This window comes from Pseudorca crassidens, chromosome 8 (assembly GCF_039906515.1).
Source record: "Pseudorca crassidens isolate mPseCra1 chromosome 8, mPseCra1.hap1, whole genome shotgun sequence".
Taxonomy (NCBI): domain Eukaryota; kingdom Metazoa; phylum Chordata; class Mammalia; order Artiodactyla; family Delphinidae; genus Pseudorca; species Pseudorca crassidens.
Window position 1 is genome coordinate 60,866,619 of NC_090303.1, and position 24,179 is coordinate 60,890,797.

Sequence of the window (24,179 nt, forward strand, 5' to 3'; positions counted from 1 at the left end):
GAGCAGGGCTGGGGAAGAGGGCGCTCCGAATCTCCGGGTGGGGCTTGGAGGACAGGGAGCCTAGCCCTATCCCCGTGGGCAGGCGGGCACTGGCTCGCAGGAACAGCGCCTTCTGAGCGTGGCTTGCTAGCCGCGTGGGTGTGCCTGCGACGGGAGCGGGGGCGGCGTGGGGACCCAGTGCGCGCTGCTCCCTAGAAAGAAGTTCTCTCCCGGGAGAGGCCGGGAGAGCTGTTCTGGCGCGCTGGGACGAGCCGACAACATCCCTGACGCTCGCGCTGTTTTGTGACGGGCTCTGTTTGGAAGGAAAGTTACTCTGCAGCAGGAAGGTGGGCTATCACTTCGCTTCTCCGAGCCTGGGGGTGTCCTTGTCTGCAAAATGAGGGCTTTGTTCTGCATAACCTGTGTGATTCAGAAAGTTCGTGCCTCTCTCCTCCTTTACAGAATCTTTATCTCTTTAGAGGGAAGAGAAGTACATTTCTTCTGGTCAGCAGTAGTAGTTATCGCAGGGACTCCAGCCTCCCCTAAAAACAAAATTTTTTTTTTAATTTTAGGCAAAGCTATTAATGGGGACGAAGCTTAGAAGAGGGGTTGGGTTGCCTTTGGGCCTGGTAATGACTTGGACAGAAAAGGAGGCTTCACAGGTGCCGGAAATGCTCCCTACCTCGACCTAAGTAGTGGTAACACAGGTGTACATATATAGATATTTGTGAGGTTATTCCCTTGAGATTCGTGCACTTATGCTTTCCCTCAGTAAAAAAGTAAATAAAAATATAATGCTAAAAATCCACTCATTATAGTAGCACACAGATTACTGCAGTTTTCCAGCCAAGGAATTTTAGAGATACATTTAAAAACCACAGAAGCCAAATCAGAAAAATAAATAAATAAATAAGAACAGGGAGCAAAGAAAGTTTAGCAATAACGGGAAATGAAATACACACTGAAGAGGGCCTTACCAAATGCCTTTACACGAATCACCTCACATGATTCACATTTCCTTAAGGGCAGTATTGTTATTGTGCCTTTTTTTTACAGACAAGAAAATAAAAGGTCACAGAGGTTAAACGCCTTACTCAGGGGAGCAGGGTTAAGAACCTGGGTACACAGATTTCAAATTCTATACGTGCAACCATAAACAAGCAATTTTCAGCCACCTGAATCAGGGCAGAGCCATCAGGGTGACAGAGACTTGAAGACTGGCTTCCTGCCGTGCCCCCTTTTAGTTCCTTTCCAGGAGCCTCTGTTGTTTTCATACAGTTGTGAGTGTGAGATTGTGTCACAGACTGAAGGTAGCCAGCAGCGGAAGGGGTGGAGGAAGTGTGTGTGTGTGTGTGTGTGTGTGTGTGTGTGTGTGTGTGTGTGTTTAAGAACATACAGTTTTAGGAACAGGAGAAAGCCAGCTGGCCCAGCCTGGAAACACTGTTTTTAGGAGATTTATTGTTCAGAAATCATACAGTACAGGTTGTGATTTTGCAGTCACTTAAATACACACACAAAATAAATAATATAACCTAGAAAAGATCTGAGAAACCAAAATGTAATTTACTCTAGAGAACATGTAGGATTTTCACTAGGGAAAAACAGTCAACTTTCCTACATTCTAGAATTTATAAATATATGTTTATCAATGCTTATGTTTAAAAAAAACTTACAAAAATAACTCAGCAGAAGGACAGAAATTTGTTTGCCAGCAAACGTGTTGTAAATATACTTACATTTGGTGCAGAAACATTTGAAACTTTAGGGTACAGGAATATTTTATCTAGAGAGAAATCTTGAGAAATGTGTCCTGAAGTGTGTTCTTCTAGTGATTTTATCCTTCTGCCTAAAATTCAGAAGCCGGAGGAGTAGAATCGTGTTTGTTTTACCAGCTAATATCACATTGCAGAATTCAATGTTTGTCTCGTTCTTGGAATTAGAAGGTTTGGGTTTGAAGAAGCTGGATTAAGTGGGGCAGGTAAAGAGGTAGCTGGCTGGATCTGCTCAGCTGAGTACCATCAAGCGTGATTATGCATCACAAAGTTATCTTTAGGCGAGTTTTGCCATGTCACAGTTAGTGTTCCTGCCATCTGGCTGCTGGAATATTTAGAAAGGAATCATAATGTTTGACTGACTCTGCTGAGAGCATGACAAAACAGACTTCGAGAGGGAACTATTAAATATGAGTTAGGGTTGGTGATTAATTACTTGTTATTTAGCCACTGCACACAACCGAAGAGAGGGACGGTTCCCAGCTGATGCGGAGCAGGTGCAGCACATAAGTTTTCTCACTGACTTCAGCCAATAGTGCACTTGAAACTTCCCCTTTGCCCTTCTAGTTGGGTATTTCCTTAGGCCTGCCCAAGCAGGAACCCAACCCGTTTTGCAGTAGGGGAATCGTGTGGTGAACGGCCGTGCTGAAGTGCCAAAGAGATAGAGTGAAGCGGAGCAAATGTGGCAAAAATGCCAGGTGGGCATTATGTGGGCCAGGCTCTGTGAAAGATTTTCAAGTGCATCTTGAAGGAATATTCACCCTGTGTGGGCGATGTATTCCAGTGAGACACTGAATTTGAGATGGTGGCATCCAGAAAGGAAGTGGCAGGCCTGTCTATGGACTGTAAGCCTGTCAGCTCCTGGGAGTATCTAAGAGGAGGCAGTAGGGAGCTTGTGAGGACTTGGGCCCATGTGTGTGCAGGTGTGTGTCAGAGCAAGGTGCCCAGGCTGCCATCCACTGTGCCTTAAGAGCCAAAGGCTACCTCATACTGAATACTTGTGCCTGACTAGGCTAAGAGATTTCTACATATGAAATCAACCCAACAGCCCTATAAGGGAGCTGATTTTTCTTACTCCCATTATCAGATGGACAGAGAGGCCAAGGGCTAAACTGTTCTCAGAATGATCATGCCACACCCTGCCCTGGTCTGCTATCAGCCAACTCATAAGCCCAACATGCCCTTTACCTGTCTGACTCTCCCTTATTGCACCTGAACTCCTGGAGGACAGGTACTATATCTGTTTCATCTCTCTTCCCAGCAGCTGCATCATAGGTGGCATGTGATGAGTAGTGAATGAATGAGTGAGTGAATGAATGAATACCTTCATATTTAAAGGTCAAAAGTCAGTTTGGATTAACTGTCCTTTTGACTTTTACTGTCTCATTCCCCTCTGTTAATATGGGTCATCGGGCATGATTGTATGGACAAGATGTGTAATAGATATCTCCTTTAAAGCTGAAGGATGTTAAGCTCAGCCTGTAAGATCAGAAGGCCTCTGCTTCTTTTAGAAATTAAATAGTATTATTTCTTCTTTTGTAAAACGGTTGTCATTTGAAACACCTGGGTTGGAATCTTTCCTTCATCATTTATTTGTTGTATGACCTTGGACAAATTACTTCACCTTCCTATGCCTCAGTTTTCTCATCTGTAAAGTGGGAATAGTAATAGTACTACTTATCTCATATTTAGGGTAAATAACTTAAAATAGGTCCAGTGCCTAGGACAGTGCTTGGTTCATAGTAATGTTCAATAAATTAGCTCTTTTTAAAATTATTATCATCTGATGCTTTTAAAAATTGTTTGCCTTAAGTGTTTCTGGTTCCATAAAGCATTTGAGGCATAAACAACATAAAATTAATAATGAAACTGGGGTAAAGAGAACACACAGATAAGGAAGCAAGATGAAATCAAAGGTAATTTAGTGAACAAGACTATGTTATAAGGTGCAGGTAATTTCTAGAGATGAGTTTACTGTAAGGTTTGGTGTAGTTTCAGGAGATGGGATTAAAAATTTGTCAGAGCTTCCCAGTAACCAAAACAAAGAGGAAAACACAAATAGTTACTCAATCCACAGTGACCATGAGATAAAATGAGATCAGTTACACAGCTTTTCCTGGTCCTGAAACTTGGGATGGCTTTCTCCTGGCGGTTCTTCAAAGCAGTCATTGTTGCCATAGAGATCTAAGTCTTCAACATGGTCCCTGCCATGAAGACAATGGAAGTTTTGTGGTAGAAGTTAATAATAAGTGTTTCTTAGAACGTCACTGACTGCAGTTCCAGAGACATACTCTCAGAGCACAGCCCAATAAAAGCTCTTCTGTGAAGGGCCAGAACACTGTGGTTTGGGGATGTTCTATTTCCTTAGCTATGCTTACTGAGTGCCTGGGAGAGTAGAAAGATTCTTCCAAAGATTATAATTCTTGTGAGAGTCAGGTGAACAATCCCATCTTTAAGAACATTTGTTCTGGCTGAAGCTATATAAATGAGCCAGAGCAGTTGACTTTATCCAGAAAAAGTCCAAAGGGTGTCATCATACACATAAACTCATTAATAGATGTGTTCATGAATTTTCTTAATACTGGTAGTCCCATAATCCCCCTTTAGCTGCAGATTTTATCACACTGTTTGGAAAAAGAAATATCCAGTGCTCTGTACTACCTTTTAAGCCCTTTAATACTTTCAGTACTTCTTGGTATTAAGAATAAATGATATTTGATTTTTAAACTTGTTTTTTAGTACTTGAAATAATGGTCATGTCTTTTTAGTCTCATTACATATACATTAGCCCAAGTATGATTTGTGTCAGTTAGGATTGCATTCAGCTGCCAAAACAAAACAAAAACAATGCACACATCAGAATCTGGCCTAAACAGATACAAGAGTGTCTTGTGGAGCTAGACTCCCAAGAAAGGCAGTCCAGGGGCGATGCAGGAGCTCAAACAGTACTATCAGAGAATCAGCCTTTCCCTGCTTCACCTTCTTCACCATGTAGGACATCATCCTAAATCTAGTTGCCTCATGGTCACAAGATGGCTGCTGTATCTCTAGGCTTACATCTTTAGGCAGGAAGAAAGGAAATGTGTAAATAGCTAAAGAGCGAGGGCCCTTCTATTAGGGAAGTTTTGCCTTTTTAGATAGAAAGTGATGCCCTCCCCAACTACTTCTGACGACATCTCATTGGCCAGGATGGTGTCACAATGTTGCTCTAAAATGTAAAGAGTCTGAGAAGTCAAATATTTTTAGCTGGGTAAACTGCAACTACCACCCCTCTCTCTAATTAGGGATTTTGCTCTAAGGAAGAAGAGGAAATGGTTATTGAGTAGGCAGCTAGAAGTATTAGCCACCTGACATAACTTCCATTATTAGCCATGTCCCTGACTTAATTAGAAATTACAGAAGTGACTCAGTAATTTAAAATGTTATACTTTTCTAGTTTTTCATACGATTAGCATTAGAGGATGAAACACACCCAGTTGCCTTATGTAGATTCCTAAACCGCTGTCACCAGCCCTGCTTCTTTTCTAAATTTCAGATCTAAATTTCCATTTGCCAGAAGGACCTCATATGCTTCAAATTAAACTCACTTCTCCCCGCCCATTCACCACCGCCCAACACCCACACATTTTCTCCTGTCTTCCTTAATTAATATTAGATTGCCTTGGCAAGGAGCCTTGGGGTTGTCCTGGACTCTTTCTTCTCCCCACATCCCAGGCATCCAAACTGTTATCATCCTTGGCTCTGTCCCATTGCCATTACTCTAATTCAAATAAATATCCATCCTTGCTCATGTGGATCCCCAAATTGGTCTACCTGTTTGCTGCTTCTTCATTGCCCTATAATTCATTTTCCACACATGCCCCCAGTGTCTAACATCTCTCCTTTCTTTAGAAGCTTACAAACTAAAGCTCAACCTGGCTCTGTGAGCGCCATGCTTGCTGGGACTGGTTGCCACACACCCCAGACATTCCCACGTGGCAAAGTTTTGCTCACCCCCTCCCCACTCCCTTCAACTATAGAAGACCTCTCTCAGAGGTTTCTTATGCTTTTCATGGTCCATAAGCCATGGGAACAGTTAATTACCTTTGCATTTATGTTTCCAGAACACTTTATAATTTCTATTAATATGTTTTGCCCTGGATTCTATTTTGCCTGATATTAATCATGCTGTACCAGTTTTTTTAAAAAAATAACAGCTTTATTGGAGTATAATTCACATACCATAAAATCCACTCTTTTAAAGTACGTAATTCAGTGATTATTAGAATATTCACAGAGTCACACAACTATAACCATCATCTTAATTCCAGAACATTTTCATCACCCCAGAAAGAAACCCATTAGCAGTCACTTCCTATCCCCCCTCTCCTCAGCCCTGACAACCACTGATCTACTTTTTATTTCTATGGATTTACCTATTCTGGAATTTTCTATGTGTGGAATCATGCAGTATGTGACCTTTTGGGACTGGCTTCTTTCACTTAACATAGTCTCTTTTGGGTTTATCCATGCTATAGCATCTATCAGTACTTCATTCCTTTAATTAATGAATTAGTTAATTAATGGCGGGGTTGGGTCTTCGTTGCTGCGCTCGGGCTTTCTCTAGTTGCATCGAGCGGGAGCTACTCTTCGTTGCGGTGGGCAGGCTTCTGATTGCGGTGGCTTCTCTTGTTGCGGAGCACAGGCTCTAGGTGTGCAGGCTTCAGTAGTTGTGGCACGTGGGCTCAGTAGTTGTGGCACGCGGGCTCTAGAGCACAGGCTCAGTAGTTGTGGCACACGGGCTTAGTTGCTCCGCGGCATGTGGGATCTTCCCGGACCAGGGCTTGAACCCGTGTCCCCTGCATTGGCAGGCGGATTCTTAACCACTGTGCCACCAGGGAAGTCCCCTTCATTACTTTTTATTGCTGAATAATATTACATTGCATGGCCCATACTACATTTTGTTAATCCACTCATAAGTTGATTGACGTTTGGGTTGTTTCTACATTTTGGCTGTAATGAGTAATGCTACTATAAACATTCATGTATAAGTTTTTGTGTGGGCAAATGTTTTCATTTTTCTGGATAGATACCTTGGAGTGGAATTACTGAGTCTTGTGATAATTCTGTTTAACATTTTGAGGAACTTACAAACTCTTCCAGAGTGGCTGCACCGTTTTACATTCCCACCAGCAAAGTATGAGGGCTCTATACCAGTTTTTAGTATCTACTTGGGCATTGTTTTCACTGTTTTATTTTCAAAGGTTTAAACATCATTTTGTGTTAGCTGCATTTCTTATAAAGGAGATATAGTTAATTTTTAAAGCAATTACAATATCTCTGTTCTTTAGCAAGAGAAGCTAATTATCTGTGTAACAATAGTTATTGTGGTTACTGATCTATTGGAACTTATTTTGTGCTTTTTATATACCATATGCTTTATTGTTGCCTCTTTTTTTCTTCTTTTAGTCTGCCTTTTCCTGGCAAAGTGCCTGGCACATAGTAACTTTAAATATGTAAGTATTATAAGCTATCATTTGTGGACAGGTGCCATGTATCTATAGATTTATTTATTCATCAAGTATTTATTGATTACCTGCTATTCATGTTTATAGTTTACTCGGTGGCTAGCATAGTGCCTAACATGTAGAAGAAGCTCAGTAAATATTTTCTGCATTGCATAGACTGTGCAAAGGCTGAGATGCTTGTCAGAAGCTGGGTAGAGTAATCGAGAGTGCGGAGGCTTAGGGGCAGCTCACTTGGGTTGGATGCGGCTGTTTCACGTCCCAGCTGTTTGATCTTGGACTATTACTTTACATCTTTGAGCCTTTGTTTCCTCGTCTGTGAAATGGGGATAATAATATCTTTCGTGCAGAGTTGTTTGGGGTGATGAAAGATGATTATGTAAATAACAATCACAATTGCTAGCACTGGGAATCCACGTAGTACATGTGAACTATTGTTTTTGTTAATGAATTGTTCAACAAAGAGCTCTCCCAACCACATATATCAGTATGAAATCATCAACCATGTCTGCCCAGGGAATAAACTTATAGTAAAAAATGATGCTGGCTCCTTTGCTATGTGTCTGACATAAATAATTACCAGAGAAATTTTTTCTCCTCATATGGTAGAACCAAGAAAAAGGACCAAAGATGGAATTGTACTTCCTCTTAATGACACAGAAATAGATTTTAAGTCTCCAGTATTCCTTAAAGCTGTCGTTTATTCTAATACTCTTCTAAACTTTTGAATGAAACGTGTTTTAGCCAATCGTCTTGCTCTCCAGTATTTCAGAGGAAGAATAAAGTAGCTTCAGAAATAGGTAAGATAACTGCCTAAAACAAGACAAGCAAGCAACATTTTCCCCTACATTTGAACAGCTTTTGCGTGACTTCTTTTCTGGTTTTCACCTCTATGTGTATGTCCGAAGGTTTTAGAAATTCACCTGCAGACTTTTAGAAGGAAGGCTAAAACCGATCTGGGTTCATGCCTGGTGTTGTGTGTTCCTGGTGGTCATGGATGGTCAGTGAGTTTTAAGTGATAGTGGTTGACCTGTAGTCATTTTGACATTATCTGTATAAATTACGTATGCCTAAGAATGATACCTGTCAGGATACCTGTCCGTAAGATCTAGGGGTGCCTTATTCTGTAGCTGGAGAAAGAAAGCCACCATTGTCATTTCAGACCCTGTGCATCCCCTTATGGTGCTCTCTTGTTTTCTCCCATTTGACGAATGACTAGGATCGGTTACAAATGGAACCAACTCACCAATGATTCATGCCTAATGGGCAATCATGTTTTAAGGCTGTTCCTCATTGTGTAGTAACCATGTATTAACAGAAGAATTAAATCTTAGGGGTTATAGATTGGTTTGAGGAGAATTATTTTACTCTACTCTTGGTTGTTTACCGAGCCCACTTGGTCAGTCACCTTCGATGCTTGTGGCTGGCTGCAGGGGATGGTTTCAGCTGTCATGGAAGTCTGCCTGCAAGCCCAGCCCAGCGAAACCCATGGTCAGGTCTCAGTGCTGTTCTTTGTGGATCCAGCTCACTTAGACCAAATTGTCAACACAAATTTATATTTTTCTTTATTCATCTATTCATTTGTATTTACCTTTTAGATGTAGAGGGGTCTCCTAACTCAGATGATGAAAAGCATTTAAAAAATTACTTCTTCACAATTGTCCCGAGTAAAGAAAGCAATCCAGAACTTTTATTTTTTAAGTTAGTTTTTCAAATGGGTAGTAATGCCCAGGATACATACTTCAAAAAGTATAAAAAGGATATATAGTATAAAGTAAGTCTTTCTCACACCCCAGTCTTGGACCACCTGGTTGTTATACATTCTTCCAGAGAGATTTCATATATGCATAAGCAGGTATGGGTATACCTATATTTACATATACCTGTATTTATAGGTATACACATATAATACAAATAAAGGCATATTCATTCTATATACATTTTCTGCTGCCTGCTTTTTTCACTTAATATAGCCTGGAGATCATTCCATATTGGTACATATAGGGCTGCCATATTCCTTTAATGGCTACCTAGTATGCCATTTTAAGGTACAAACTGTAATTTAATAACCAGCTGCCAGTCAGTGTGTTTATAGGTTATTTCCAGCCTTTTGCTATTAAAAAGAATGCTGCAGTGAATGTCGCTGTATACATTATTTCTCGTAAGTGATACACTATGCAATAAGAAAAATTCCTAGAATTAGAAAGTATATTTTAAAAATTTGATAATTTGCTCATTGCCCTTTACAGAAAGTTGTACTAATTTATATTTCCACCAGTAATTATGAGCGTCTGATGCCTTGCACCCTCTCTAATACATATTTGCCAAACCTCTGATCTTTGTCAATCTAAGTGAAAAATTGTATCTTGGTGTGGTTCTGACCTGTATTGTCTCATTATCAATAAGGTTCAGCACCTTCAAATGTGTTTAAATGCCATTTGTATTTCTTTATCTGTGATATGTTTGGCCCATTGTCCATTTTAATACATATACACAAACTATAAAGTGCTAAGAAATCTAAATATCTAAGTCATAGCAAACAGGTAATCATTTCACAATGTATACATATATCAAATCATTATTTTGTATACCTAAAACTAATGCAATGTTGTATGTCAATTATATCTCAATTTTAAAAGATTTTAAAAATAAAGATTTTTTTAGCCACCTTTTGTCTGTAAGCTAAGGAACTTAATATATATATATTGTCTCTTGCTTTATCTTCCCTTTTACCTGACAACTTTTGTTAGTTATATCTTTCTATTTTGCTGTGATTAATAGTAGTTATAGTCATTTCTGTTACCATAATTTCATAGGCTCTTCAGCCTTAGTTCTATGGTTAATTCAATACTGTCTTTCTTTTTGCCCTAATTTCTCTCTTCAACTCTTAATTGGCTGAAGTTTTTCCTATGGTAGTATCTTCAATATATATTCAGGAAACATAATTCTTGCATGTTTAAAAACATCTGTCATACTTGCTTTTTGACCACAGTGACAGTTTGGCTGGGTATAAACTTTTGGATCATACATTATTTCTCTGGGATACTGCGCACGTCTAATATGTCTCCAAAACTATATCATTTTCCTTCGGATATCATGTGCCTTTTAATCTATAGAATTAAACCTTATTTTTATTTTTATTTTTATTTTTTTGCGGTACGCGGACCTCTCACTGTTGTGGCCTCTCCCATTGCGGAGCACAAGCTCCAGATGCGCAGGCTCTGTGGCCATGGCTCACGAGCCTAGCTGCTCCACAGCATGTGGGATCTTCCCGGACCGGGGCACGAACCCGTGTCCCCTGCATCAGCAGGCAGACTCTCAACCACTGCACCACCAGGGAAGCTCTAAACCTTATTTTTGAAAATTTTTCTTACATTATATATTTGTGATTATGTATTTGAATATTTATTCTCTTCCATTCATTTGTCTTTTATTAAGTGAAACCATGTATCTTTTTTTGTCTGTCTTCCACATCTATCATTTTCTTTCTAATACTTTTAAATTCTTTGTCCATTTCTGTTTCATTTTATTTATTTTTCTCAATTCTCCATGGTCCTCAGTGTGTTTTCAACAATACCTGTTTTTCTTTGGGCTCTTTGTAGTGTGCTCTTCATTTTTTTAAATGGAAGTATAGTTGATTTACAATGTTGTGTTAGTTTCAGGTGTTCAGCAAAGTGATTCAGTATATTCAGTGATATATATATGCAAATATATATTCTTTTTCAAATTCTTTTCCATTATAGGTTATTAAAAGATATTGAATATAGCTCTCTGTGCTATACACTAGGACATTTTTTGGTCTTCATTTTTCTCTTTCACTTCTCCCACATTATATTTCATCTCCTATTGCCTTGCTACATCTTCTCAGAGTTCTTATATTTTTCCTTAGAGTCCTTAATTCAAAGGGATAACTGTTTCATAAAATTTTTTCAGTTAATAATTTTATGCCTTGTCACTGTTTTCATCTGCTTCACAGAAGTATATTTTCTGATAAGTGTTTTTCATCTATCGTCTGTCCTTTGTCCTGTTCCTTTTCGCACTTTTTTTTTCTAGTTTTCTTGTATAGATCTTGTGCTGGTTCTCTTCACCGTTTCCTTTTATTTAGTATTCATCTTAGAATGAGTTGAATTCTTCTTAGACCAACTATTTGCAGGAGATTTGTTTAAGGAAAAGATCAGGGCAGGTTCTAGACCAGGGAGAGTTCTCTTTGGGTCAGAGAAGTGCTCCTTATGACAGAGAGAGAGAGAGAGAGAGAGAAGAGAGAGGGAGAGGGAGAGGGAGGATGAGAGGAAGAGAGAGAAAGTGAGAGGCTTTAGGCTGCTCATAATTTACTCTCTCCCTCACCCTTCCTCATTTCTAGCCATGCACCCACTGGAATGGCTTGTCTTTGCCTCCTTCCCTGCTCCCTCATGTGTCTAGGGTCCAGGGTCGTTCCTGTGCCATCCTACACGCCCTTTTCCATTACTCTAAACAAGTGTTGGTGGGGCTTCCTCACTGAGGAGCCAGAGCTTCTTATTCTGGAGAATGACTCTGTGTGGACTTTGTCTGAGGTCTGCAGCCACAGGCTTACTCTCTACAACACCTTACCTAGACCCTGTATTTGATCATCCTGGGCAGCAGGCAGCCCTGTCTCATTTATTGAAATTCAGGGTTACAGAAATCTAGTTTTTACTTTCTGCAATTGAGTTTATATTTCTGAGATTCCCTTTCCTTCCTATTTTGAAATGGTTTCCAAGAAAAGGAAGGAACAGAGATATTTTCACTCCACCATCTGAAAACCAGAAGACCTCCTTGAACTCAACTTTATTTTGAAAAGTGTTTTCTAATTTAAAAGACTAAAGCCTCATCTCTGCTGTCCCTTAGGACAAGCGTTTCCATTTCCAGGAAGCCACCATATCCTTAATTTTAAAAATTACATTTGAAAGCACTTTGCTTTTTGGAGAGGATCATAAACTATTTTTGATTTGTTTAATAACTTATCTCAAAGCAATACTCATTTGGTCCTCACACTTATGCAAATCAGGAAAGAAGGAACATGCTTTACTTTTTTACAGATGGAGAAATAGATGACCATTAAAACCAGAACTAGAGACCAGTTCTCTCAACTGTCAAATTATTCCTCTTTGATGACAGCATTTCTAACATGCCAGGTGAAGCTTTTCTAGTGAGCACTGGAAGCTTTGAGAATCCCACATCCAAAATACATTTTATTCCCACACTGATAATAAGGCCTACAGTTGGACAGGAATTTCTCCTGCCCTTTTCCTCCCTTCCTATTTTAGTTGGTAATATTTTTCTTTAAATATCATTAAGATAATTTTTTAATCTGTAGACACACAATTTACATAATGTGCTGCTGCCAAGGTGTGTCTCCATCTTTTGCTTAAGTAGTTGGCATGACCCCTGATATATATGTTTTCTATTTCTTCCCCATAGCGACAGCAAAGCAATGGTATTTGACACTACCTTTGGCCTTGGCAATACCAAGATACCTAAGACACAGTTCCTATCTTTGAACCTTCGAGGAGCCCGTGGTCCAGTGAAGGGAGACACACAGACATGTGAAAAGAAATTGCCAAAGTCCCTAGTGCCGTAATAAAATTGCGAACAAAGTACTATAGGAGGAGTTAGCTTTGGCATAGGAAGAAGAAAATCTGTGCAGAGAAGTTGGCACCTGAGTGTGTTTCAAAGGATTGGTAGAAATTTTCCAGGTGGTGAAGGCCATCACATGCAGCCTGCATAGCATGGACAAAGGCACAGAAATATAAAGAAAAGGTATGTAAGAAACCATCACAAGTGTGGTGTGGACAGAGGATAGGATGCATAGAATAGAGTGGAGGATAAAATGGAGAACTTGACTCCATGACGAAGAGCCTTTAGGAAAGGAGTATATGTGAACTGGAGAGTGAAGCCCTGTAGTCTGAGAGGTAAGACCTCCAGTCAGTGTATCAGGCTTGGCTGTCAGTGAACTGTGCTTGCTGCCACAGACAGAATGTGCCTGGTGACAGAGCTGAGGATGCCTCCTTGCCACAGGTTGTTTGAGATTCTAGCGAACTTCAAACTGGACAGGGAACTGGAGGCACCAGAACTTGGGCCAGCCATCCTGACCTGGCCCAGGCTGGCACAGTATCCCTACTGTGAAAATACTGAAACTAAAATCTAAAGTCTCAGGAGTGAAACTAGAAAAGAAAGAATTTGTCTTGTAGACTTGTTCCCTGTGCCCCCTCCAGTCTGAACATTATTTCCCCAGTGATTCTCAGAATAGCATTTTTAGGAGTATTCACAATCCTAAGTGCAAAATGACCACCTTAGCCTTAGAAAGGAAAAAATGCCCTCCTTATAAAATCCAACATCATAAAATAAATTAAAGAGGTGGTAATTTATTTTGTAGAATGACTTATTATTTTATAACATTGATTATGGGTTTCCATTGAATAATAAACTCCTTTTGTATGCTTAAAGCATACCTCGATTATTCCAGAATTAGAGATGCCATTTTTCAGAAGCATAACTGTTATGTAAAATGAGACTTACTTATAAATGTCTGATTAGTATCATGTATTTTTTTAAAGATTTTTTTAAAAGATTTTTTTGATGTGGACCATTTTTAAAGTCTTTATTAGATTTGTTACAATATTGCTTCTGTTTTATGCTTTGGTTTTTTGGCCGTGAGGCATGTGGTATCTTAGCTCCCTGACCAGGGATGGAACCCACACCCACTACATTGGAAGAAGTCTTAACCGCTGGACTGCCAGGGAGGTCCCCCATCATGTCTTTTTTTTTTTTTTATCATATCTTTTTTTTTTTTTCCTGTACGCGGGCCTCTCACTGCTGTGGCCTCTCCCATTGTGGAGCACAGGCTCCAGCCGCGCAGGTTCAGCAGCCATGGCTCACGGGCCCAGCCGCTCCGTGGCATGTGGGATCCTCCCGCACCGGGGCACGAACCCGTGTCCCCTGCATCGGCAGGCAGGCTCTCAACCACTGCGCCACCAGGGAAGCCCTATCATATCTTTTTAATAAGCCTCGTTCTTCTTTTAGCTAATTCAAAGGCAGAAAAAAAAAAGACAGGAAATCAATATTTTCTCCTTTAACTCTTGGGAAACACACACACAACGATTTTTATGGCATTAGCCATAATTTATTTTATTTTTATTTATTTTTGGCTGCGTTGGGTCTTAGTTGCAGCATGCAGGATCTTTGTTGTGGCATGAGGGATCTTTCGTTGCATTGCACGGGCTTCTCTTTAGTTGTGGCACACAGGCTCCTGGGCATGTGGGCTCTCTAGTTGAGGCGTGTGAACTCAGTAGTTGTGGTGCGCTGGCTTAGTTCCCCCACAGCATGTGGAATCTTAGTTCCCTGACCAGGGGTTGAACCCGCGTCCCCTGCATTGTAAGGTGCATTCTTTACCACTGGACAACCAGGGAAGTCCATAATTAAAATGCTTGAGTCAATGATAAATATTATCAATATCACTATTTATATCTTTTCACCTAATACTGTTCAAATATTATAATGAATTCAATGATCTGGGAACAAATTTGCATTTCAATAAGTCTTATAAAAGGAAACAATTTCTGAGCTCACTGTAGGTGTGACTTAGTGGCTTCCATATTAGATTATGGTTAAAGTGTATCTTGGTTTTAGAACACACATGGACAATCTTCATAAATCCTTTAAGCATTTCAGCAGATAATTAATTATCATATCTGGTCAGGCCTGAGCAGATTCAACTTCAGGAGCTGCTGTCGAGGCTGGTGTATCTCAGGTGTGGGAAACCCTTCATATCACCTGTGGAAGAGGTGAATGGGCACTCAGCTCATGGGCACTCAGCTCAGTTTCTGTTTCCCTTGTGTGTCAATTCCAGTCCTAAGTACAGTGTGCCATTTTCATGGACCCAGACTGCTGAAATTAAACGGATCTACAGAAAAAAGAACCTTCTCAGTAGAGTACACAACTTCCAACTGTATGGGGCAGGGCATTTCATCATCCTGGTTGTTCTAGAGCAGGGCTTTTCAAACTTCAGTGGGCACAAAAATCACTTGCTGACAAGAGACTCCCAAAGATTCTGATTCAGTAGGTCTGGGGTGGAGATTGTGCCTTTCTTACAAGCTTCCACATTCTAGAGGTACTCAAGGTATGGATTCAGACCAACAGTATTGGCCTCGCCCAGGAGCTTGTTAGAAATGCAGGATCTCAGGCCCCACCCTAGAGCTACTGAATCAGAATCTGCATTTTAACAGGACCCCTTGGGTGATTCGTCCTCCATTAAAATTGGGGAAACACTGCTCTAGATCACTGTTCCCCAAAGCACCAAGGTTTAAGTATCACTATGGAAACCTGAAGTGAGTTTAGATGGTACATAGATGTATCTTAATAATCGTTAAGTTGATTTTTATTATTACCATCTATTTATGGCAAATAATATTGGTTTTCCATTTATGGTAATAATTTAAAGTTTCTTTCGCAAAATAAACAATTTTAAAGTAAGTTCAGGTGGTATGTGGATGTGACAAAAACTATAAAAAGTCGTATGTTTACAAGTGACTTAAGTTAACATGGTGCTTAAGAGCATGGACTCTGGAGCAAGACACCCCGCGTTTGAATGCCTGCCCCTCCAGTAATTCACTGTGTGACTTTGGGCAAGTTTCTTAACCTCAGTGGGCCTTGGTTTCCTCATCTGAAGAATTGGGATATTGTGGGGCTTAAATATGTTCATATATGAAAAGTTCTAAGGATAGTGCCTGACACATCGCAAGGGCTGTATCAGGGCTAACTTACCTTACTATAATCTAGAACACAAATGTTCAAAGACATTTTTATCCTGTGCTTTTTATTTCCCCCTACCTTATCCCCTACTTCCTTGCTTACTCAGATCAACATGCCCCACCTACCCCAAAAAGCTAAATATTCCAGGAATTTTGTACCATTGAGGAGAGTGAGAGCAGCAACTTCCATTTGGCCAATAAGAGGATGGTCTTCACTTAACGAGGTGGTTGGTGGGGGGTGGGCATGAGAGCTTACAGGTGGGAAGTCCCAGGAGAGGACTGTGCCCAGAGAATTTGCTCTGAAACAATGAGGAAGTGACAAGAGAAAGTGACCACTCGTACATCATTTTCACCATAACCTGGAAAGAAGGTTTTTAAAAAATTCCTTTATTGTTTTACTTATAGCTTTGGCAACTTTACCACATGTTTTTCGAGAACATTTTGATGTGTGCTTTATATGCTCATGGGCTCTTGGGTTGTGACTTCCTGGTTGCAGGGCACCTTTGATAAATAAATGACTGATTGGTAGAGTGGCAGGACCCTGCTGAAACCACAGTGTGAGAAATGGACCGCCTCACGGGGTTCATTTGCCCGCATTAGTGCAGAGGTGAGAAATCTCTCTTCTCTTTTCCTGACTTCATAGGCAAAGAAACGAGGGACTCAGTAGGACAGTGTCATACAGAGTGAAGTAAGTCAGAAAGAGAAAGACAAATAACGTATGCTAACACATATACATGGAATCTAAGAAAAAAACCAAAAATGTCATGAAGAACCTAGGGGTAAGATGGGAATAAAGACACAGACGTACTAGAGAATGGACTTGAGGATATGGGGAGGGGGAAGGGTAAGCTGTGACAAAGTGAGAGAGTGGCATGGACATATATACGCTACCAAATGTAAAATAGATAGCTAGTGGGAAGCAGCTGCATAGCACAGGGAGATCAGCTCGGTGCTTTGTGACCACCTAGAGGGGTGGGTTAGGGAGGGTGGGAGGGAGGGAGATGCAAGAGGGCAGAGATATGGGAACATATGTATATGTATAACTGATTCACTTTGTTATAAGGCAGAAACTAACACACCATTGTAAAGCAATTATACTCCAATAAAGATGTAAAAACAAAACAAAACAACAACAAAAACAAGACCATAAAGAGTTATGAGTGCCCAGAGAAGCTTATTTTCAGATTCCTATTCAAATGTATTTTTAGAACCAGCAAAAGATGCTTTTGTCACATAGTAGCTTATATTTTAAAAATAGGCACATTTTCTGTTTGTGAACAGCTGTGATCTGACAAACTATACTTAGGGGAGAAAAGTGATGATGACAAGAGCAACTAGTGTGTAAAATTGTAGAACATGAGTTATTTCTCTCTGAAATAACTCACAAAGCTCAGCATATTTAACTGTTTGTTTTTGGGGTTTTTTTTTTGCGGTACGCGGGCCTCTCACTGCTGTGGCCTCTCCCATTGCGGAGCACAGGCTCCGGACGCGCAGGCTCAGCGGCCATGGCTCACGGGCCCAGCCGCTCCGCGGCATGTGGGATCTTCCCGGACCGGGGCACGAACCCGTGTCCCCTGCATTGGCAGACCGACTCTCAACCACTGCGCCACCAGGGAAGCCCCACCTTTTCTTATTGTTACTTGTGGCAGTGGAGAGGATGGTGGTATGATGATGATAAATATAGCTTCAATTAAGTGTCTGCTTTGTGTCAGGACCTGTATTACGTTCTTCATCTACAGTCTTTGTTTTAATTCTGATAACAAACTAAGAGTTAAGCATGGTAGCTGTTTTACAAATAAAGAAAATGAGACTCAGTTAGGTTAAGTAACTTGACTAAGGCCACACAGCTGGGGAAAAGCAGCGGCAGAAGTAGAACCCAAGTCTGACTGTGAGACCAGCATTGTCCCCCACACTCGGGGTCTCACGTGGAAACAGTGTTAGTTCTGTTCCTCTTGCCACCCTCCCCTCTAATGGTGTTTGAAAACCTGCATCTCGATGCTGGTTTTCAGAGTTATTTCATGAGTTGGGAGAAAATATAAAAGCCTTTGAGAATCTGGCTTTTTTTATCCTAAGCATTTTTTAATACACTGCAGAGCAAAATGACATTTTTAAATGTACGGGAGAGCACAAAGCATCAAAGAGCTCATGGGTACAGCCTGTGACTTCCTGGAGCCCTGCATTCTTAACTGTCAGATTTTAACAAATACTTCTCTAGATAATTGCTTAATTACTGTATCTGTCAAGAAAAAGCCTTCACAGCCATCAAGTACTAAGTATAAAAATATGCTTTCATCCTGCAGTTTGAAAAATCATTCCTGAGATTTCAGCAAGACAGAAGCCCAGTGGCACATGGTCACTCTCAGATTTGTAAGGATAAAACTAGATGGAGAGTAAAGGATGCTGAGGTTAGGGGGAGCACATGGAAGAATTATATCGATACTTACCTGTAGGAGGTCCTTTTCACTCGAGGGTCTCTAAAATACTTTGCAAAATGGAAGTAGATAAGTAATATGATCTGAATTATACCAAGTTAGTAAAACAAAGAAATGAGGTTTTGGATCAGAAAGGCCAGGGCTTTTATGCAGCTCTGGTACTCCTGCTGAAACTTAGCAGAAACTACATAACCTCTCTGAGACAAAATTTGGTTTATCTCTACTATGGAAATGTCAGCATCTACCATCGAGTTGTTGAGAGGATTAAATAAAACAGTGTATTATAAATACTTAGTACAGTGCTGAATATATATAGGGGGTCCAAAAAGTTATACAGTCAATTCCCATTATTCATGGATTCCACAGTTTGCTAATCACCTACCCTCTAAACTTTATTTGTAACCCCAAAATCAATAGTCGGAGGTGACTTCACGGTTATTCACAGACATGCACAGGGAGGGGAAAAGCTCGAGTCGCGTCATGCACACGTTCCCAGCTGAGGCTGAACGAGCAGCACTCTGCCTTCTCGTTCCAGCTCTCACACTGTAAACAAGTGTCCTTTTCATATTCTGTTTAGTGCCATGTTTTTCAAATTATTGTGCTTATTGTTGGTGATTTCACTTCAGTGCCCCCCCCGCCCGCCCCAGGTATAGTGCTATAGTGCTGCCTAGTGTTCTTGAACACAGGAAGGCTGTGATTTGCCTTATGGAGAAAATATGTATGTTAGATAAGCTTTGTTCAGGCATGAGTTATAATATGAATGAATCAACAATTTATTAAACATAGTATCTTTAATCAGAAACACTAATATATAAAACAAAGTTATATATTAATCAGCTGACAAAAATCTTGTGACCAGCGGCTCACATGGGCCTAACCCTTTGGTCTCTCCTAGGAGCAATGGTTCAGGTATTTGCTAACTCAGTGTTCATGGCAACTGTAAAGACCTTAGCTACCATGAATAATGAAAATCAGCTCTAAACTTATGGCTACCAGGGGGTAAGGGGGTGAGGGATAAATTGGAAGATTGGGATTGACATAAACACACTACTATATATAAAATAGATAACTAATAAGGACCTACTGTATAGCACAGGGAACTCTACTCAATACTCTGTAATGGCCTATATGGGAAAAGAATCTAAAAAAGAGTGGATATATATATTTGTATAATTGATTCATTTGCTGTACATCTGAAACTAACACAACATTGTAAATCAACTATACTCCAAAAAAATTTTTTAAAAATTTGAAAAAAGAAAAGGAGAATCAGTTCTATTCAATTTAGTTCCATATTAGGTTGGTTAAATATTAGTGACTCTAACAAATTAACTCCAGACTCTCCATGGTTTAACACAGAAGTTTATTTTTCATGAATGTAAAGTCTAATCAGGTGTTTGGCAGATGGCCTTAAAATGGAGAGTCAGGGACCCAGACTCATTACATCCATGGCTCTGCCCACAGTAGAACCTTTGCTTCCAGCCAGTGGATGGAGGAAGACAGAAAAGTAGTGGATGGAAAGTCTTTATGGGCCAGCCTAGAGACAGAGCACATCACTTCTGCCTTCATTCTGTTGGCCAGAGCTTAGTCACATGGTCACACCTAACTGCAAAGGAGGCTGGAAAATATAATCTGTGTGCTGAGGGCTTACATGAATAGTTGTGCCACAATTCTCCTTAAAATTATTTCCTACAGTCATTTTTCTTTGGATAAATGGCAAAACCCTTAGGTAAGAGACATTTAAGTTTTGTAAGTTACTCTTCTGAACCCATTACCATTCTGCACCAAGGGAAGCAGGTCTGTCTGCTCTCATGTGTCTTAGTTAAAAGATAAAATCCTTATATAATGAGACCATATTTTCTCTCGTTCTGTTACTACTTCAGCCAACCCTTTATTCCCTGCTATAAATTTTTGACTGAAATTATTTTGCCACTGAATTAAGGATCATGTAAAGAATATACCCAACGCCTTCTATGAAAGAAAGTGTTGAAATACAAACAACTGATCATTTATATTTGTTTCAAGTAATTTGTGGGCTCACATCCAACTTGCTTTAGCATTCAGCCAGTAAAATGCCAACTTTGTCTGACCCTATGTTACTGTGTGTATTAGATTATATAATAAAATAATATTGATGCTACCTGAAAGAAGTATTTACTGTCCTCTGGGATCTCTGCCCAATTCTACTATAGTTTTATGCTGTGGACTCTGATGAGTATTTTTTTTTTTTCAGTCTTTCTGTCCTAGTTTTACTATCAAGGAAAGAGGCAGTGACATAGTAATTATCAAGCCCCTTCTTTCAGGGGACTACTTTATAGGAAATTGTTGTCTTCTATAAAGATCAGCTCATGCACCTCTTTGGAACTCTTAAGAAAACTATCATGGACTCTTTCTCCCCAGAATTGAACTTATACATATATTTTATACCATTCACAATGTCTATACCATTTTAGGGGATTCTAAAACAGGCCAGTACTGTATGATCCAGCAATTCCATTCCTAGGTATATGTCCAAACGAATTGACAGCAAGGTCTTGAAGAGATATTTGTACACCAGTGTTCATAGTAGTATTAGTCAAGATAACCAAAAGGTAGAAACAACCCAAGTGTCCATCGACAGATGAATGGATAAACAAAATGTGGCATATACATATAATTGAGTAATGAGGAATGAAATTCTGGTACATGCTACAACATGAATAAACTTTGAAGACATTATGTTAAGAGTAATAAGTCAGATACAAAAGGACAAATATTGTATGATTCCACTTATTTAAAGTACCTAGAATAAGCAAATTCACAGTAACAGAAAGTAGAGCAGAGGTTAGCAGGGTTTGGAGGGAGTAGGAATGGGGAAGTATTGTTTAATGGGTGCAGAGTTTCTGTTTGGAATGATAAAAAAAAAGTTCTGAGAATGGATAGTGGTGATGACTGTACTTGATACCACTGAATTGCATACTTTAAAACTGTTAAAATAATAAATTTTATGTTATGTATATTTTACTATAATTTTAAAAAAAACAATCACGTTGAAAAGAGCCTGGACGTGAGAACCTGATAAGCCTGGCTGGGTTCCAATCCCAGGTCTACCAGTTACCAGCTGTGTATGACTTTGGGTAAAGTACTTAGTGTCTCAGAATGTCATTTTCCCTACCTATAAAGTTGGGAATAAACTACCGACCTTAGAGGATTGTTGTGGAAATTAATGTGATTAGCCTGCCACATATAGCCACTATTTAAAAAGGTAAAGAAAACTAGTATATATTAAGCAAGCAAAATCCAGTGGACTGTGTTAAGAATAAAGTACCACGTTACATAATTGCTTTTCGCCTCTAGGAAATAAGAATATTAACACAGAATAATACAGGAGGGCAGCAACTGAGTCTGTGGAGCTGCCCCAGGAGCCAGAGCTGTCATATCCCCTCCTCTTCCGCCTCCTGTTGCAAACAGTAAAGGCCCTTCGTACAGTTAAAAAAAAATTGAATAATACAAAGGAGGTAGGATTTTAGCATTGAAGAAACAGAGGTACAGGACTTGCTTGAGCTTTCCAGTGACTAGAAGGACAGAAAGAACACAAAATTACCCTTGCCTAAGTCTGAGGTTGATTTCTGTTTCTGCTTAAATTGTTTTTAGATTCTCTAGGTTTTTCTCATTTTTGTAAACTGTTGGGGATTTTCTGCAGTATAGGTTTTAAGTCTTTGCAGTGGGTCTTGATATAGATTTGAAAACACAAATCCATATTCAAACCTATGCATGCAAACACACACTCTACAGAGCAATGCCATATTTATCTGGAGATCAGACATCCTACAATATTAACTCTTTGGGACATAACCATTTTTGCAGAAGCATGCCCCAAAGCCCTCCGTGTAGCAAATGCCAGATATTAAGTCTTTGCTGAGAAGTGTCATGACCCCACGCAGATGACTGTATAGAAACCACAACAGAAAAAACAGCAAGCAAAGTTAAGAGTGACAGCAGAGAAGGAAGCAGGAAGATAGCTAATGCCCGTATAAGCCTGGCTGGAGGCTGGCAACATGAGTAACCGGTGAGCCTGCCACATTCAGAAAAGGTTAAATTTCATTCCATTTGCTCTGCTTAGGAAAATGGGGGTATGTGCAGAATATTTTTAAATTGCATCCAAAATGATAAAAGTTTAATGCTTAAAGAGGTAGAATCTGTTATTTGCAGTACTCATTATGGAGTGAAGTGTTGTTATTTATTAATACGCTCTGTTTACACTGGGACATAAATAGCTAAATTTTATCTGTTTTGTCACCTAATTCTTTCTAAAATCTAGCTATTTCTTTCAGTCTCCAGCACTTGACACAATGCCTGCCTCACAGTGGGCACTCAGTATTTATTGAAAGAAGAATGAATGAATGAATGAGCGGGCAAGTGAAGGAATGAAACTACCTCTAACATTTGTATGCCTGCCTGACGTGTATTACCTGTGCGTGAATAAAGACATCCAAGTTTAAACTCACCGTTTTCTCCTTTTCAGAGCAGAGACCATTCTCCTGGGACCATTCCTAAGAAAGAAACACCCACGCTGTGACATATGCCACTGCCACCGCCACTGCCACCTCTGCCTCCGCCTCCCCCCCCATCAGCGCCCCCGGTAAGACCTGGGTTTTTCTTTTTCAGTCTGGTTTACTTGAATACACTTGAGCAGGTTTTAAATGTTCAGAATCAGCCACCACCCAGCTCTGCTATGGCAGGTGGCATCTTTGGTAGCTGGCTCTACGGCTCCAGGGTCTAATTCCAAACCAGCCTGGCCCAGGTATTTCCCTTCCCGTTCCGTGGCAGCTCCCACCCTCTACCTCAGCGTCGTCTACATGATTTCTCTTCTAATTCCTGCTGCTCGATACAGGCTTCCCAGAGTCTCCCTAATCGACTGTTTCATCTCACGGGAAACCTCAGAGGGGAGGCCACGCTGAAGTGCATAGCCAAGGAGGCGTGTGCTCAGAGTCAAGTTCCAGTGTGTGATCTGGGTGGTGCTAACAGTAGCTTGGGCTTCAGTTGCCAGGTTCTGGGACCAAGTAAGAGGAGTGTCATGTGAAATGCACAACAAAATATAAATCTCTAAATGAAATCTCCCCATCTGTACAAGACTGAACTCAGTCTATTTCGCTTTGTGTTGTCTCCCTTGGAGTTTGGTTTGGGCTTAGGAGAGGCCCAGAGAGTGGTTATTTTGTTTTAGGACAGGGCTTCTCACCCTTACCACCACTGACACTTGGGGCCAGGAATAGAGCCTTACCCGCTATCCTGCCGCTGGGGTGCACACCTCTCCACAGATGCGTGGATGACATGACCGCGGGAGTATAGGTTATGAAAGGAGGGTCTGAGGCCCTGCTGCACGGTCACCAGCCTTGGTGAGAACGAGGGTATGCTTGAGGTCCTATGTCACCCCCATGACATTAGCGTGGCACACTGACCGTATCTGAAGCGCTGGGGCATACACCTTCCTGAAACTTGGCCCTTGCCCTTGAAGAGAGTGGAAGGAAAGCACATGATGTGAGTTATACCTGAAAGATCTCTGGCCAATATATAGAAAGAATAGGAATCAGTACTGAATTTCCACTGCCGAATTTGACACAAAGAAGGCATGGAGATGAACAGTTTATAAGTGAAAGAAGCATACAGGAAACTATAATGTGGGTCTCACACAGACTTGCTGGGCCTGAAGAAGCACAACTTAAAGTAACTCCCAATACCACAGTATGT

At 40.4% G+C, this 24,179-nt stretch overlaps 1 protein-coding gene across 4 annotated transcripts in view; it reads left to right on the forward strand.

Annotated features, from left to right (window-relative positions):
- WIPF3 (WAS/WASL interacting protein family member 3) overlaps positions 1-24,179 on the forward strand; it is a 90,633-nt gene that overhangs the window by 1,051 nt on the left and 65,403 nt on the right. For 3 of the 4 annotated variants that reach the window (XM_067746616.1, XM_067746619.1, XM_067746618.1), the window contains exon 2: positions 22,957-23,073. In XM_067746616.1, coding sequence (XP_067602717.1) covers positions 23,014-23,073 — 60 coding nt within the window. In that variant the 5' untranslated portion in view covers positions 22,957-23,013. Of the gene's footprint in view, positions 1-184; positions 327-22,956; positions 23,074-24,179 lie in introns of those variants that run through there. The other variant, XM_067746617.1, reaches the window with a different exon arrangement.